The following is a 14,582-nucleotide window of genomic DNA, read 5'->3' as shown; positions in this document are numbered from 1 at the left end:
AAACCCACACAGACACGGGGAGAAAGACAGAAAGGACCCTGGTCACCTGACCGGGCAATCGAACCCAATCCCTTCTTGCTGTGAGGCAACAGCACTATCCGCCCAGACATGATTACATTTACACTGATCAGGCATATCATTATGACCACCTCCTTGTTTTTACGCTCATTGTCCATTTTATCAGATCCACTTACTATATAGGTGCACTTTGTAGTTCTACAATTACAGACTGTAGTCCACCTGTTCCTCTGCATACTTTGTTAGCCCCCTTTTACCCTGTTCTTCAGTCATCATGACCCCCATGGACCCTCACAGAGCAGGTACTATTTGGGTGGTGGATCATTCTCAGCACTGCAGTAACACTGATGTGGTGGTGGTGTGTTAGTGTGTGTTGTGCTGGTACGAGTGGATCAGACACAGCAGTGCTGCTGGAGTTTTTAAACACTGTGTCCATTCACTGTCTACGATAGCTCATCTACTGCTGCACAGTTTGTGTTGGTCATCCTCTAGTCCTTCATCAGTGGTCACAGGACACTGCCCACAGAACGCTGTTGGCTGGATATTTTTGGTTGGTGGACTATTCTCAGTCCAGCAGTGACACTGAAGTTTTTAAAAACTCCAGCAGCAGTAGGAATGAGAGAAAATGTCTTTTTTTCAGACTTACCACTATTGTACATATAAAAGTACATATAAAACTCAGAAGGCATGTGTAGGTTCACTGGTGGCTTTAGATAGTAAATAAAATGGCTATATTTGCATTGTAGACATCACGGCCCCTGGTTCCTTTTAGCACCACTGTAGGGAAATGTGAGTTGGTAAGTACAACAAATCATTTCACATCAAACCACTTTGAATGACTTTGCTTACATCTTAACCACAGAATTCTGCAGAAATGTTGAAAAAACAATGGAATTCCTCTACAAAACTGTCAGTGAAACAAGTCACCAGGACGCACTTAAATAAACACATTTAATCACCAGCAGAAACTGTTCTCCCAAACGCTGATTTGATACAGAAACTGAAAAGGTTTTTTTCCTTTACCGTTCGGCCATCTCCTCATCAGCATCGGAGAAGAAAACCTGAGGGGCTGCATGAAGCTGCCCAAACAAGATAAAGACTTAGTAAGACAGTTGAATAGAGTCTTCTCAAATTACACCTCAGATTACTCCACAGGGAACTCACCCAGAAGGCCGACAAAAGACAAACACATCAACTGACCTGATTCGCAGACCACAATAGGTCTTGTTTTGTTGGTCCACCTTTGGGATGTGGCTTACTGCTGCTTCCACCATGGCTGCTACTTACTTGGAATGCATGGTTTGTTGAATGTTCTTTATGGATGTGCTGAGGCCTGTGCCAATCCAAATACCAATGCTCATTCATTCTGCAAGCTTGGCCTATCTGATTTTCATTTGATCTTCTGGGAGTATCCACCTGCCTTGGCTCTCTCTGGGAGCAGCTCTTCTTTCGAAAGGTTTGACTGCCCTCAGGGTCCGTCTGACTCACATTCTCTTTCATCTCAAGTCTTTCAAGATGAGATTCACATTGCGCCATGCTAGTTTTGTTGGCTTGTCCGTCTAAGGCCTTCTTGTGGGCTCCTAAAAGCCTTCTAGCATGTAGCTCCTTATCCGAACTTGGCCGAGATGAACGTGTGGGTACTGGAAGCTCACCTGTGAACAGCTTCGCGTGACCCATATTGTTTTCCTGTGGTAGAGCCATACCAGGGATGTTGCCAGGCTGGAACATTTGATGAGAGTTAGTGAGCTGCAGCTCACGTTCGTGCTGTGCATGCATGAGGCCGCCGAGGGGAAGAGAATTATGCTGTGACCTTCCGATGGGAAGAGATATTCTGGGAGAGTAGAGTAATAAGGCAGACATGGAAAAATCAGAAGCTTGAGGTTTCGCAAAAGTGACTGCCTCTTCACCGCCAAGGGCTAAAATTGAGCGGTGCAAGCTGGCAGACATCCACGAGGACTCGATGAGATTCTGAAACGTGCAAAGACTGTCAGCTCGCTTTTGAAATGCAAACATTTCTTTTTCAAGTGTTTTTTCAATGTCAATATTGTATGCATCAGTGAAGGCTGGCCTGTCCACCATAGTCATGGAGACCGTGGGCAATAACGAGTTACTACTGCCAGGCCCTTTCCATTGACCATGCTCATTTGTTACTGCGGCCTGATGTGGAGGATCTGAGGCATCCTGGTGAGAAGTAACGGTGTCTTCATCTCTCCAGACGTTTTTAGAACTTCTCACATCCTTTTGGATGGAATAAAAATGCTTTTCCTGCTCAGCAGGGTGAGAACTGTTCCGCTTTTGGTCAGTTTCAGTGTTGAAATGCTTTTGGCAGCTGGAAGACATGCTCGTTTTAAGTTTCTTGGCCATTCACAGCAGTTCCAATAATCCCTCCATGTACTCCTCTTAGACGTTCAGAGGTGCGCTGCCGGTTTAGTCCAGGGAGATGAATACTTATTAGCTTTTGCTGTCTGAAAATGGCCCGTCTTGGTAACATTGCACAAATATCTCCCTTACACCATGATCTAGAAGAAAGGATCACATTGGAAATGAGATTAATTGCAGAGGAGACTTAAAGGCTCAAGCAAAAGACTCACTATTTTAGGGTATTTATGGCTAATTGTTGATCATTTTAGCATTTCAAATCACTTACCTTTCAAAAACAGAGCTGGAAATGTGGCTTTTTTATAACAAACTATCAGCCGGTCAGCGGTGACAGACCACAGCAAACTGAGACACATGGAGTGAGTTAAGAAGCTTATCCAGATTAGTGTAATACTGCTCCTCTTCATGGAGCTACACAAGGAGTCTTTAAAGGGAAATTCCACCAATGTATCAAAATTTCTGTGTTACTAAAACCTTATGATGCAAACAAAGCCATTTAGAATGATTTAGTGTGAAATGCTCACAGTCAGAATTGTGTACAGTGGTGGTGATGGGAACCAGACATCTGGAAATCCTCTAAAAGCTTTTAGATGTACATTGGTAATGAATGCGCTTACTGATGCCTGAGACATTGCTTTATGGTAATTTTGAGATAAGATATTTTATAAAAGCCATTTAGGGGATGTTCAGGGCAATGAAAGGCAAAATAGTCCCCATTTTTTCAGATTTATCACTATTTTACCTTTAACATTACACATACAACCTTATGTAGGTTTTTTTGGATAGTAAATAAAATGGCTTTACTTGTGTTGTATGCATGCAGACTCCTGGTTCCTATGTAGCGCTGAACCATTAATCATTCTAACATAAAAATCACATTTTCTTTATTAGAAAGGTGCAATTTTCAAATCATAGCTGCACTTTTGTATTATATCCTGTTCAAAGTGGGCAAACTTTCACAACATTAACTACATACAAACACTACATTCAGCAGTCAGGTACAAATACAATGGTCCATAAATAAATGAATGAATGAATGAATGAATGAATGAATGATGTGCTAATTTTCTTTGCAAAAAAGGCCTGGCGTTTTATTTATCTTACTTAAATCACAAGTGCAATATTGATTTAAATAAAGATATTTGACCCAAATTGTTCAGCACTATTCCTATCACGGCCAATCAAACAACCCTGAATGACTTGCATTATAATGCACTTTTTATACTGATGGCAGCTCAAAGTGCCTTACGGCCAGGTGATGAAGTTTAACAGTAATAGCTATAATAACTATTAATTTAAAAAGATATAAAGCAATGACGCAGATAAATTAAAAAGATAAATACCAAAAGAGTTTCAAACACTAAGTTAAAGAAACAAGTCTTGAATGTGTGCACTGAGCTTGACAGTCTAATAAAAGATAGAATGGAGTTGCACAGTTTAGAAGCATAACAACTGAAAGAGGCCTCTCCACGTTCGCTGTATATTACAACAAGTACCTGCAGAAGGCAAGTGTTTGCAGATATAAGATCACATGCGGGAACATAAACAGACATTATGTGAGGTAGGCAGGTGATGAGCCTTCAAAACTAGTAGAACTCCTAAAAGATACAGGCAGCCAGTGCAGGGCTTTCAAAATCATTTACATCTTACCACTGAATTATGCAGAAAAATTGAACAAATGTTTGAAAATGGACTTCACTGAACTCAAGAGACTGATGCCACTTTAACAAGGTGAGACAGATAAATAAATCCGGATTTTCCACTCACATTTAATAAATAAACCTCTGACATGACAAGCAGGATTAACAACATTAAATGTGTGTGCATTTACAGACTCACAAACTTCAGCAAACCAAAAAGCATCCCTTACTTGGAGCATGGAGTAGTATTCATTTGTGTAAGAATGCTGAAGTAAATTAAGCTACCATTGCTTGGTGGCCAGCTTATAGCTAACTGACATGTGAACACTCTGGCTGGTCATATGAATGACCTGAAAAACAAAGAATCAAGAGGCTCACTTTGTGTCCTTAAATACAATCAAATTGTATGTCAGTTTAGAAGCTGCTGTCTTTTCGATGCTTTAGCAGCCAAAGCTCTGATGCAATTTTACCTCCTCCATGCTCATTAATTCACAACATAGTCTCTCTGCGTGGAATTGATTATTCTTACTCTTATCATTTTTCTCTCTCATTTATTGCACTAATGGGCAATTCCACTTCTTCCATATCTGTGCTTCCTAACAATGAACTAGATGTGCATTAGGTGCCTCATGAGCCATTATAGTAACTGGATTATTTCAATAATTAAAAAACAGCAACATAAACAGTTCTTACAAATTTATTTCTCATTTTAAATACAATTAATTGTAAAGAATAAACTAATTTCTGTGGCAATAGATGGGAGCAAATTAATACTGTCATGGAAACTTCAAGTTCTTAAGTCATTGTGATGCACTGAATCTTCAGCTACTTGTAGCTCCTCAGATAAACCAAACGATGAGGCTGGAATTTTTCTCGGCACAGTGGACACTCTGTCTGCAAAAAGAAAAAAAAAGCATGAGCTCTCTTCTTTTGCCCTCTGCAAAACCTTGCAATCTCATGAATATGTAGAATAAGTGAATACTTTAAAGAAGGTACTTTTTCGAGAGAACAATAACACAGTATATAACCTCTGAGGTAAATATAGGCTGCACCAGCATACTGAATGTATTCATAGGGTTAAATGTCTTACCTTAGTGTTACACCACTCTGTGATACACTCCCAGCAGAAGAGGTGGCCGCAGGGGGTTGTGGTGGGGTGTCTCCGCTCCTCTAAGCACAAGATACAGCGGGAGGCTCGAGAGGATGGTGACCGGCCCGCCTGCGGACTGTGAAAAGAGAGAAAAATGTCACCCCTGAGACATCAAAACCTCCCTGCAATTGTTGGTCATGATACAGTAGGCAATTTCAGGATTTGAGGAAATGTATACAGGAAGTGAGAATGGTAAAGGGGGTCATCTCCATTTAAAAATCATTGTGAATAATAACGAAAAATATGACTTTGCTCCGAAGTGTTATTTGGTTATTTATTACAGTATTTGTAAGTCTTCAGCATTGTGTACTCTCTCGCTCCTCAATCAGTTTTCCCTTATACTACTACTATATGTTGAAGGCATGGTTGGAACTCACAAAATAATCTTTAATGAATTTGCTTTTGTGGGTTCTGACACAGTACAACACTGAAAAATGGACTCTATTATGCTGCATATCTAAATGCAATAGAAGCCTTCTTAAAATCTTAATTTCACCTGTAGTTTTGTCCATTTTTATTTTAAAGCAAGTGTGTGATGATTTAGGCATCCACTATTGATGGTGTATAAAATGGGCAAAAATTAAAGAAGCAAACTGTGGACACTGGGCCTGGGTGATCATAATAAGCACAATATTTTCTAGTTAAAAAAAAAAATACTCGACTATCAATTATATCACTAAACATTTCCCATATCCTTAACGTTGCATCTGAGCAGGTTCTCACCTTGAGGGAAGGTTCCTGTGTTGTTTCCACTCCTGCCTGGCACGCTGCCTCTGTCTCAGATTGTTAAATTGCAGTATCAGTGTGATAGCCAGCTGCAGCAGTGAGACCGCTCCTAAAAGCCGGTAGCTGTTACGGATGACTTTGTCATCCCCTGCCATACCTTGCATTCTGAGCTGAAAAAACAGAAAAAAAGAAAAAGAGTACTTACAATTACATATCATACACCTACTATATGAACAATACTGTATTACTGTAATATTACTGTAATACAGCCTTTTATCCATTTACATGAATGTCATTTTTCAGAATATCAACTGTTAATACTAAAGATGCATCAACACCGATACTGGCATCAACCCGAGGCTGTGCTTATTTACTCGTACTAGACCACCTGAACGAGGGTGTGCTCACACAGAAAAGTGCTTCTGTCGCAGTAACAGTTGGACGTAAAGCCTTTGGTCACATTAAACATCTACCTTGGCAAATTACCGCCAGGCATACACTGTGCGATTTTATTTATTTGCTACTAAAGACCACATAGGCTGACTTTACTCTGTTTGACTGAAAAGAATTACGAAGTATAAATGTTAAAATGGTGATTTTTTTAAACTATCTTTATAAAATAAGATGTAGAGAGACCATATTGTCCTACTGTGTATATTTCAGTGCACAGTATGGTTAGTCGAGCTGCTGTAGCTCACTTTCTCAGCTTGTTTGCTCATCTGCAGACAGAGCTGTCTATAGAGACTGCATTTCACGTAGCATGTCAATCGGATGGACTGTTTTTGTACAGTGTGAGTATATAAATGATATGCCTTGTCTGGACACGATGGTCATATGTACTTTGTGACCCATGAAAGCACAAGATTTCTAAAATTGCACAGTGCTTAGTATAAATTACAGTGTGTATGTCTGGCTTTAGAGGAAATTCATTCAATTACAGCTCAATCAACCAATCAATTTGGTTGACTTCAACAAAATGTGAAACCACAAATGAGCCCCTTGGACAAGCCTTGAATGTGATTCCTGCTGTTACTGTGCTAAAGAGACTGTTGCTGAAAGAGATAGATCATTTAAAATCAGCTATATTTTAAAGAATTAACTGTTAAGTTACACTGCACTCATTTACGTTAACAACTACATAATTCTAAGTAGGTATCAAACTCAGTATCAGCGAGTATTAAAAAAAAATGTACTTGGTCTGAAAAAATGGTTTTGATGCATCCCTAGTTATTACTATTATTCAGTAAATATATAAGTATTTTTGGTAAAGGCACATGGTACTACAATATCAAAAGTTTGTATTTCATATTTATATGAAATATTATACATTTCACAATTCACATATACAGTTCACATTATACATTTCAGGGTTATTCAGGGTATTTTATAATTGAACTGTATGCAAACGTTTGTGCACCCTTGGTTGCTTTAAGTGTTTTGTTGTAAAAATACGTACACTTCCACAGAGAACTCATGTTTTAATGCACACTTATTGTTTATTTGCTGAAATTAACATATTGGGAAAAAAATAAAATCTAAAAATGTGACAAAGCTGTGGTACATTTTAAACTGTATGTCTCTTTTTTCCAATATATTGAAAAACATAATCTGTGCACTAAAATTGCAGGAAAATGTCATATTTAAGTTTGTTCTCTGTGGAGGATGTGTTAACTTATTTACACTTACAATATCAACAAAATTTAACAGGGGGTGTTCAAACCTTTGCATAAAACTGTATATGTATTAAAACACTGAGATAATAGTGAGCTTTTGTATGAATGATAGTACTTCTTACAAAATTGACTACATAAACATATCTATTCATCAGCTTCTGACGTTAAGTATTTATGTCCCCAACTTTGGTCATACTGACTAGCTTATGGAAAGAAAGTCTAACTTACATAGCTGATGCCTGTTGTCCTCTTGGCCAGATGATAAAAAGCACCACTAACATAGAACAGCGCCACATGCACCCTGTGCAAGATGGTGACTCCCTGTTGCACTGCGAAGACCATAGGTTTTAGAGATTTCCTCTGATGCTCATTCAGCATCCTAACAGTCCTGTGTATCCATGCCTTTACATAAGACATTGGGTTCCAGGTTAATGTTATCTCGCGCTGGGTATTCTGAGAGTCCTGCTCCTCAACCTCCAGCTCATGCTCAATGCAGACCAGGAGCTTGTCCAGAAAGTATGGTACGAAGGTGTGAAGAAGGATAAGGGCCCCTCTGCGCATACGGGAAGGAATCCTACGCTTTGTGGGATCAACTTGGACAATGCTGACATACTCCTCACCTAATGTCTGATATCCTACGAGGAAAGTGGGCAGCAATCAGAGACTGACTTTGACTGAGGTACAGCAATACACACTGCATTGGTATTTCTAGCTTGTACTAACTCTCAGGTATTTTATCACACTTACTACACAGGTGCACTTTATAAGTATACAATCTGTAGCTGCCCTATTGATCACTCCTCTAGACTGTCCATTAGTTTAAAAGGACCACAACAGGATCACTACTGACCAGAAATAATACGGGTGGTAAAGCTCAGCACAGCAGTAGCACGTACAATGAGGCCCAACTATTTATGATGATGCCACATGTCTGTAGTGGCATGATAGTGGCTGCTGTGCTGGTATCAGACATAGCAGTGATGATGAATAAGATCATTTTGATTCCATAGGTGTTAATGTCTTCACTTTTTTCTAAACTGAGTAAAATAGTAGGCTTAAATAAAACCATTCTATGAACAGGTGTGTCTAAACCAGGGGCGTCCAAAAATTTTGTTTTGAGGGGGCAATGTTAGAACTAGGCAATATGACAATATTTATCATAATCATAATAAATTACATCACAATATGTCACAATATTACTTAAAAATCACTTTCCAACTGCATGTTTAATTAAAAAGCATAATTAGTTATGTTTAATTTGATTTGGTGCAGCACATTGTGTGAAATGTTGAATCCAAGGATTTGTACCGTATTTTTAAAATGTGGCACTACTTTGTCTGTTCTATCTTATCAAATGTCAGAAAACATACTGTGACACATTGTGTATCATAAAAAAACTTGCTGAAGTATTGTGATATTACATTTTGCCATATCGCCCACCTTTAGCCAAAGTGCAATGTTTGTGTGGGGCCAAGGGCCAAAAAGACAAAATACATACAAAGAAAGAAGGCAGGTAGGAGTTTTTTAAGATTTTGATAAATGTACTACATATAAACATTACAATATATTTTGTTACTGAAATGTTTCCAATAATATATACATTTCAAAGGAAATCTTAGGAAATTACTATACTTTTAATACATTTGTTCTCTCATTGAATGAAGGGGTGGCGTTAGGGTAACTTTCTGGGAGGGCACATCAATAGGCCATGCTTTGTGTGGTCTAGGACTAAACGTTTGACTGGTAGTACAGCTCTTCATCAGTGGTCAGTTTCTAACTGCAGGACTGCTTTTGGAAGCACACTTTTGATTAGCAGGCTGTTTTCAAACCAGCACTGACACTTGTACCAGCCCAACACCAACTAGCATTCAGTTACAATACTGTATACCTATAAAGAGCACCTATATGGTAGGTATAACTTACCTGATAAATGAACAAGTCTATGTACAATGCAGGCATACCTAACAATTGCCAACATGTGTCTCATCTTATCACTGGACCTACCTGAGAGAGTAGTTAGTGTGTAGTAGGTGAGGTCTGACAGCAGCTCGATTTCTTTCCTCCACTGCAGCCATAGTTTGGAACCTGAACGAAGAGAGGAAAGTGCATCTACATCTAACCTGCACTCAAAACGGGTCACTGTATTTTCACTGTAAAGAGCTACCCTTAGCTAGCGTTAACTTACCAGCGACCGTCTGGACCGTTTCGTTAGTATTGTTTCTGAAACTGCTTTGATAGTATTCGTCCTTCTGAGAGGACCGAATTAGCTGCGGTTGGTTGGCTTGTACAAGCGGCATTATGGAGTTTTAATAACCTAAAAGAGTAACTTTATGCTTCACATTGGTCGTATGGACGTCCATTAGTGGCCGGTTAGCGCGCTTTAGCTTGTCAACACAAACAGACTCGCAGAAAGAAAAAGTCCGAGACAAACATGAAAACTACATATATGCAGATGGAAAAAAACATATTCAGCAGAAAATAATATGTACATTTAACACACTATAACACACCTATTCATGGCTGTATGTAAACAGCAACAGCTCATGTCTGTTCTTGTAGACCGAAGACCTGAGTCGCAGGGCTTTCTCTTCCGTGTTAGTCACGTGTGTTCAGGAGAGCTTTCCATTGGTCGGCTAGGTTAGGGTTAGACGGTGCTGATAAGGTGCGTAGGGGAGTTTGGACTTAGATCAGTTTACATAAGGACGCTGAATAAATATGCTGGGACACGGTGTGTGTGTATTACTACAATTACAAACAACAAACAAATAAATAAATACACTTCTTGTTTCTACACTCGTGGTCCAGTTTAGTATAGCATATAGGTGCACTCTGTAGTTCTACAATTACAGACTGTAGTCCATCTGCTTCTCTGCATACTTTGTTAGCCCCCTTTTACCCTCTTTTTCAATGGTCAGCCACAGAGCAGGTATTATTTGGGTGGTGGATCATTCCTAGCACTGCAGTGAGACCACAGTGGTGGTGTGTTAGTGTGTGTTCTGCTGCTGCGAGTGGATCAGACACAGCAGTGCTCCTCAGTGTCACTGCTGGACTGAGAACAGCCCACCAACCACAAATATCCAGCCAACAGCGCCCTGTGGGCAGGACTAGAGGATAACCAACACAAACTGTGCAGCAACTGATGAGCTTCTACCTCTGTATTTGCATCTAAACCAGCAAGGTAGGAGTGTCTAACAAGAGTGGACAGTGAGGCAGACACAGTGTTTAAAAGCTCCAGCAGCACTGCTGGATTGTACTTAATGGCAATTTTGACTAGAAATGAAATAAACCAAAGGGTGGTCACTTTTTCACAGTACTGTACTTCCTTCATTGACCCCATGCTTTATCTATGACTTATGTATTTCACTGTAAATTAGATTGCCTGTACAAAATTACATTATCCAGTGTGTTAAATATAAGTTTGCTGATTAAACATGTGATGTGAAATATTGCTTAAGCATGGTTTTGTGCTGTATTGCTTGCTTTTTACATCATTTGTGGTCATGAAGTGGTGAGATAGACTAAACTCACTGTTTTTGTATTTACCGATTCTATTTTTCATGACTTGCTTTTGTAGTTGTATCCTCATAAACCCTTTGGCTTATTCTGACATATTTATTTTTTTCCCTTTTCCCTCAGTGCACAATGGATTACATGACTATAGGTGGCCTCAAATCCTAGCCTGCAGAACCTGTTTCTTTGTTCCTTCGGTGCACCCACACCAGGCTGCGCTGTTAAAGCAAAGAACAGCGAAGAAGCAAGCATGCCCCTTTCATGCTTCAGTTGGTCAAAAATCCATACTTAGGGCTGGTCACCAGACTTCAACTTCAGGGGGCAGGCCTTGTTTGATTAAAGACTTGCAGGAGTCTATTTACTCCTTATGGCAGTCAAGGAAGTGTGGACACTGTTTACACTTGAGGAGGGGCAGCTCTTTTTTTTTCAAACTGAGAGATACATGTGACTTCTTGCAGGCTGGAGTTAGATGGTGTGCAGGGCAGCTGAGGGAAGTAATAGCTACAGAATCAACTTGGGAACGAATGAAGCTTCAGTCTCGCTGAGGTAGGGCGGAATTTTTAATGTTCCTGTAGGTGTTTTGTGAAAAATATTGAGAAGTGACCACAAAGCCTTCAGACTGAAACTTTTTTAACTACATTTGTTAAGTTTCAAATATCAGTTCCAGTCACGTCTGATGTGTATGTTTACTCAGAGAGTCAGTAACACTGATTTTTGCCACAGGCCTCACTGAATGTTGTAATATGCCTACCATTCCACAGAGATAGCACCTTTTCTACAACACTTAAAAGACATTCATAGCGCCATTCCGGAGATGAAATCACAAGATTAAACTTGTGGAAAGCAGCTTATGTCATTTAGTTTGCTCCAAATGATATCATTTTCTTAACTTAATGATAATCAGAATGAGTTCTAATCAAAGTGCATGGGAAATGTTTTGCTCTGCCTGCAAGGTGATTTGTTTTGCATGGCAGTGCCATAAAAGATCATACGGTACTACAAGCAGGACTTTGCTCTTTCGAGTTCATTTGCGAATGACCTGCTCAGTGCACTTGCTGTTTGCAGGCTGTTACGTGTTACACTAGTGTACAAAAGTTCCAAAACACTAGTCATATTAATAATTGCTGTTATTTCATTCAATTATAACTCATACAGCGTAGATTGGAATACCATAGGATGTTTTCTGAGTTATTAGGAACACCAAAAAGATATTAAATGGCAAATAATATTCTATTTATATAACTTATAATTCATAATAATTTCTTGATATGTCATCTGACAGGGATTTAGAACACCATGTTTTAAATACGAGCCATTGTAGATGTTAAAGCAGAATTTTGCAGATTTGTCCAAATTTCTGCATAATTTAATGGTTCAGATGTAAACAAACTCATTAAGAGTGGTTTGGTGTGAAATGCTGCATTCTTATTAACATTACATAAACTCTGAACACACATGTGGGATCACTGGTTGTTTTGGATAGTAAATACGATGGCCATATTTATGTTATAGACATACTGACCCACGGTTCCCATTACCACCAGTGTAAAGAAATCTGAGTTGGTTCCACTCTGAACCACTCTGAACACCTTTGTTTACATCTCAAACGTATATTTTATCCCTTTAACTTTAGTATATTCTCATTCGTAATGTTATACAGCTTTCTAAGTCATTAAGGAATCATCTGCTGCTCTGAATTCTGTGAAGTTGCATAGTAATAGCACCATAATATAATCATCTCATGTTTATCTGCACAATTGTATTTAAAACAGTGATCCCAGGCAAAGCTAGTGTATATACAATGAAACTTTTAATTATTGAGCACTCTATCCCTAATTCCCTTTTCCAATTAGACCAAACCACATCCAAGACTAATTGCCAAAATTATCTTATTTATAGTGATGCAAAACGTGCTCAGCTGACTCAATCTGAGCATGGTCTCTCACAGTAATGCAATTCTCTTTTACTGTACTCTGATTCTCTAAATAAACTGAGGGAAAGAAATAAGTAAATCTTTTCATTTGCAATGAGAACAAGTAATAAAACACACGCTAGGACTGTAGTCGGGCAAAGACCGTAAAACTAGTGGATCCAATTGATTGTAATCCTGTTTTGTCCTAACAAAAAACACTCCCAATGATCATGTACACAACATGGGCCATTTACCATGTGCTCCCGCTGTCTGCACCCCACCCCTACTGCCCGCCCATTCCAGCGAAGACTCCTTTGCCCTTACTTGTCCAGTGTTGACGCAGGGAGAGCTGTTGCCCCATATGGGAACACCCACTGTGGACAAAGAGATTACAGATGACATCAGCTTCCTTTACCTGGAACATGGGATGGTGTGCTAGAGCTATTGCATATGTGTGGAAGAGAGGAAAGCATAGTGAATGAAAAGATCTGTCTGAAGGAGTATCAGTGTTTGTTTCTATCACCTTCACTGCTCGAACTCTGGGATCTACCGGCTCCTACCTGAGCAAGATTGGTTCCCGTCACTCATGAAGGTAACGTGATACTCTGTAACTTTTTCTCAAGAACAATGAAGAACTTGAGATGTTGAGATGTCGCCGAGAATTGCCGCAGTTTAAGTGAATGCCCAGGTTTGGTTAGATTTGTGAAGCCGGGGTTGGTTTCTTGGTTTGGGTCAGGTTTTCACCTGGGGGGCTGCATTGCAGAGAAACACTAGATCGCTCACCTGAGACTGGGAGCAAGGGAAAATAAGAAGAAGCTTCAGGTGAGCTGAAGCCACAGTGATTTTGAAGTTATGTCTTCAGATTCCTATGAGTGTCTGCATGCTGTCATGGTCTGTCCAACATGAATTGGCAGTCATCGCTCTCAACTGAGTGGAACAGCGTCTAGGGAAACTTGCCTTGTGCTTCGGGCTAAACAGTGAATCAGGCGCCCATAAATTAGATGTTAACCCATGTACTTAGACAGGAAACACCCCTCCATTTATGTCATTTCCAACATTTACAGTGTGTTTCATTTTCATTCTGAGTCTTATGCAGTTCCTCGCTGAGTTTTGTTGGTTTGAAAGTTTGCCCTGCTTTCTCGAGACCCTTCTTTGCTCATTTTTATGCACACCTCATTGAAGAGTCTAGTTCAGTCTAAAGCTGAAAAACTTTTTTGTGTTGTAGGCTGCTTTGTGAGATGCAACATGAACCAGAGAGTTGAAAGGTAATGAAAAGGCCTATTGTGTCAGCCGCTCCGTATGCCAATGAGCAACTCTGAGTTACAGAGAATCGCCAGGTTGCCAGCTGGTGACTTGTTGGCTTGCCAGCATCTTCCCCATGTTTCTCAAACAAAGGAGGGAGCACCATGGGGTGCATAGATACTGTACGCTGCTATTTATTCATGAAAACATAAGATGTTTTCTCTTTGGAATTTGTTAAAATGGGACAAAATTGAAAAATGGATAGTGATAAAATGCAGTGGCAAATGCACCATGACTATTAGAGCTCGGTCGTTAATTTGAGCCATAAACAT

The 14,582-nt window shown here is 39.6% G+C and overlaps 2 protein-coding genes across 3 annotated transcripts in view; one reads left to right on the top strand and one right to left on the bottom strand.

Moving 5' to 3' along the window:
- Positions 1–4,718: 4,718 nt before the first annotated feature.
- On the bottom strand, positions 4,719–10,193 carry pex10 (peroxisomal biogenesis factor 10). Its single transcript, XM_036579015.1, has 6 exons — positions 9,772–10,193; positions 9,591–9,671; positions 7,815–8,221; positions 5,911–6,083; positions 5,128–5,263; positions 4,719–4,931 (listed from the first exon to the last, which is right to left on the bottom strand). Exons 1-6 carry the CDS (start codon positions 9,881–9,883, stop codon positions 4,863–4,865), a joined length of 978 nt encoding a protein of 325 aa, XP_036434908.1. The 5' UTR covers positions 9,884–10,193; the 3' UTR covers positions 4,719–4,862.
- A 438-nt stretch (positions 10,194–10,631) lies between these two features.
- The window catches only part of plch2a (phospholipase C, eta 2a), a 221,437-nt gene continuing 217,486 nt past the window's right edge, over positions 10,632–14,582 (top strand). The window contains exons 1-2 of one of the 2 annotated variants that reach the window (XM_036579011.1): positions 10,632–10,764; positions 11,223–11,642. The gene's annotated coding sequence lies outside the window, so the exon portion shown is untranslated. Of the gene's footprint in view, positions 10,765–11,222; positions 11,643–13,341; positions 13,601–14,582 lie in introns of those variants that run through there. The other variant, XM_036579012.1, reaches the window with a different exon arrangement.

This window comes from Colossoma macropomum, unplaced genomic scaffold, assembly GCF_904425465.1.
Source record: "Colossoma macropomum unplaced genomic scaffold, Colossoma_macropomum, whole genome shotgun sequence".
Taxonomy (NCBI): Eukaryota; Metazoa; Chordata; class Actinopteri; order Characiformes; family Serrasalmidae; genus Colossoma; species Colossoma macropomum.
This window is presented reverse-complemented; position numbering and strand designations above follow the sequence as displayed.

Bases quoted from the DNA above. Each gene is read 5' to 3' on its own strand.
- pex10 (XM_036579015.1), bottom strand. From the start codon at position 9,883: ATGCCGCTTGTACAAGCCAACCAACCGCAGCTAATTCGGTCCTCTCAG. The intron at 9,672-9,771 runs GTAAGTTAACGC...CTCTTCGTTCAG, and splicing joins AACGGTCCAGACGGTCGCTG to GTTCCAAACTATGGCTGCAG. The intron at 8,222-9,590 runs GTAGGTCCAGTG...CTTTCCTCGTAG, and splicing joins CACACTAACTACTCTCTCAG to GATATCAGACATTAGGTGAG.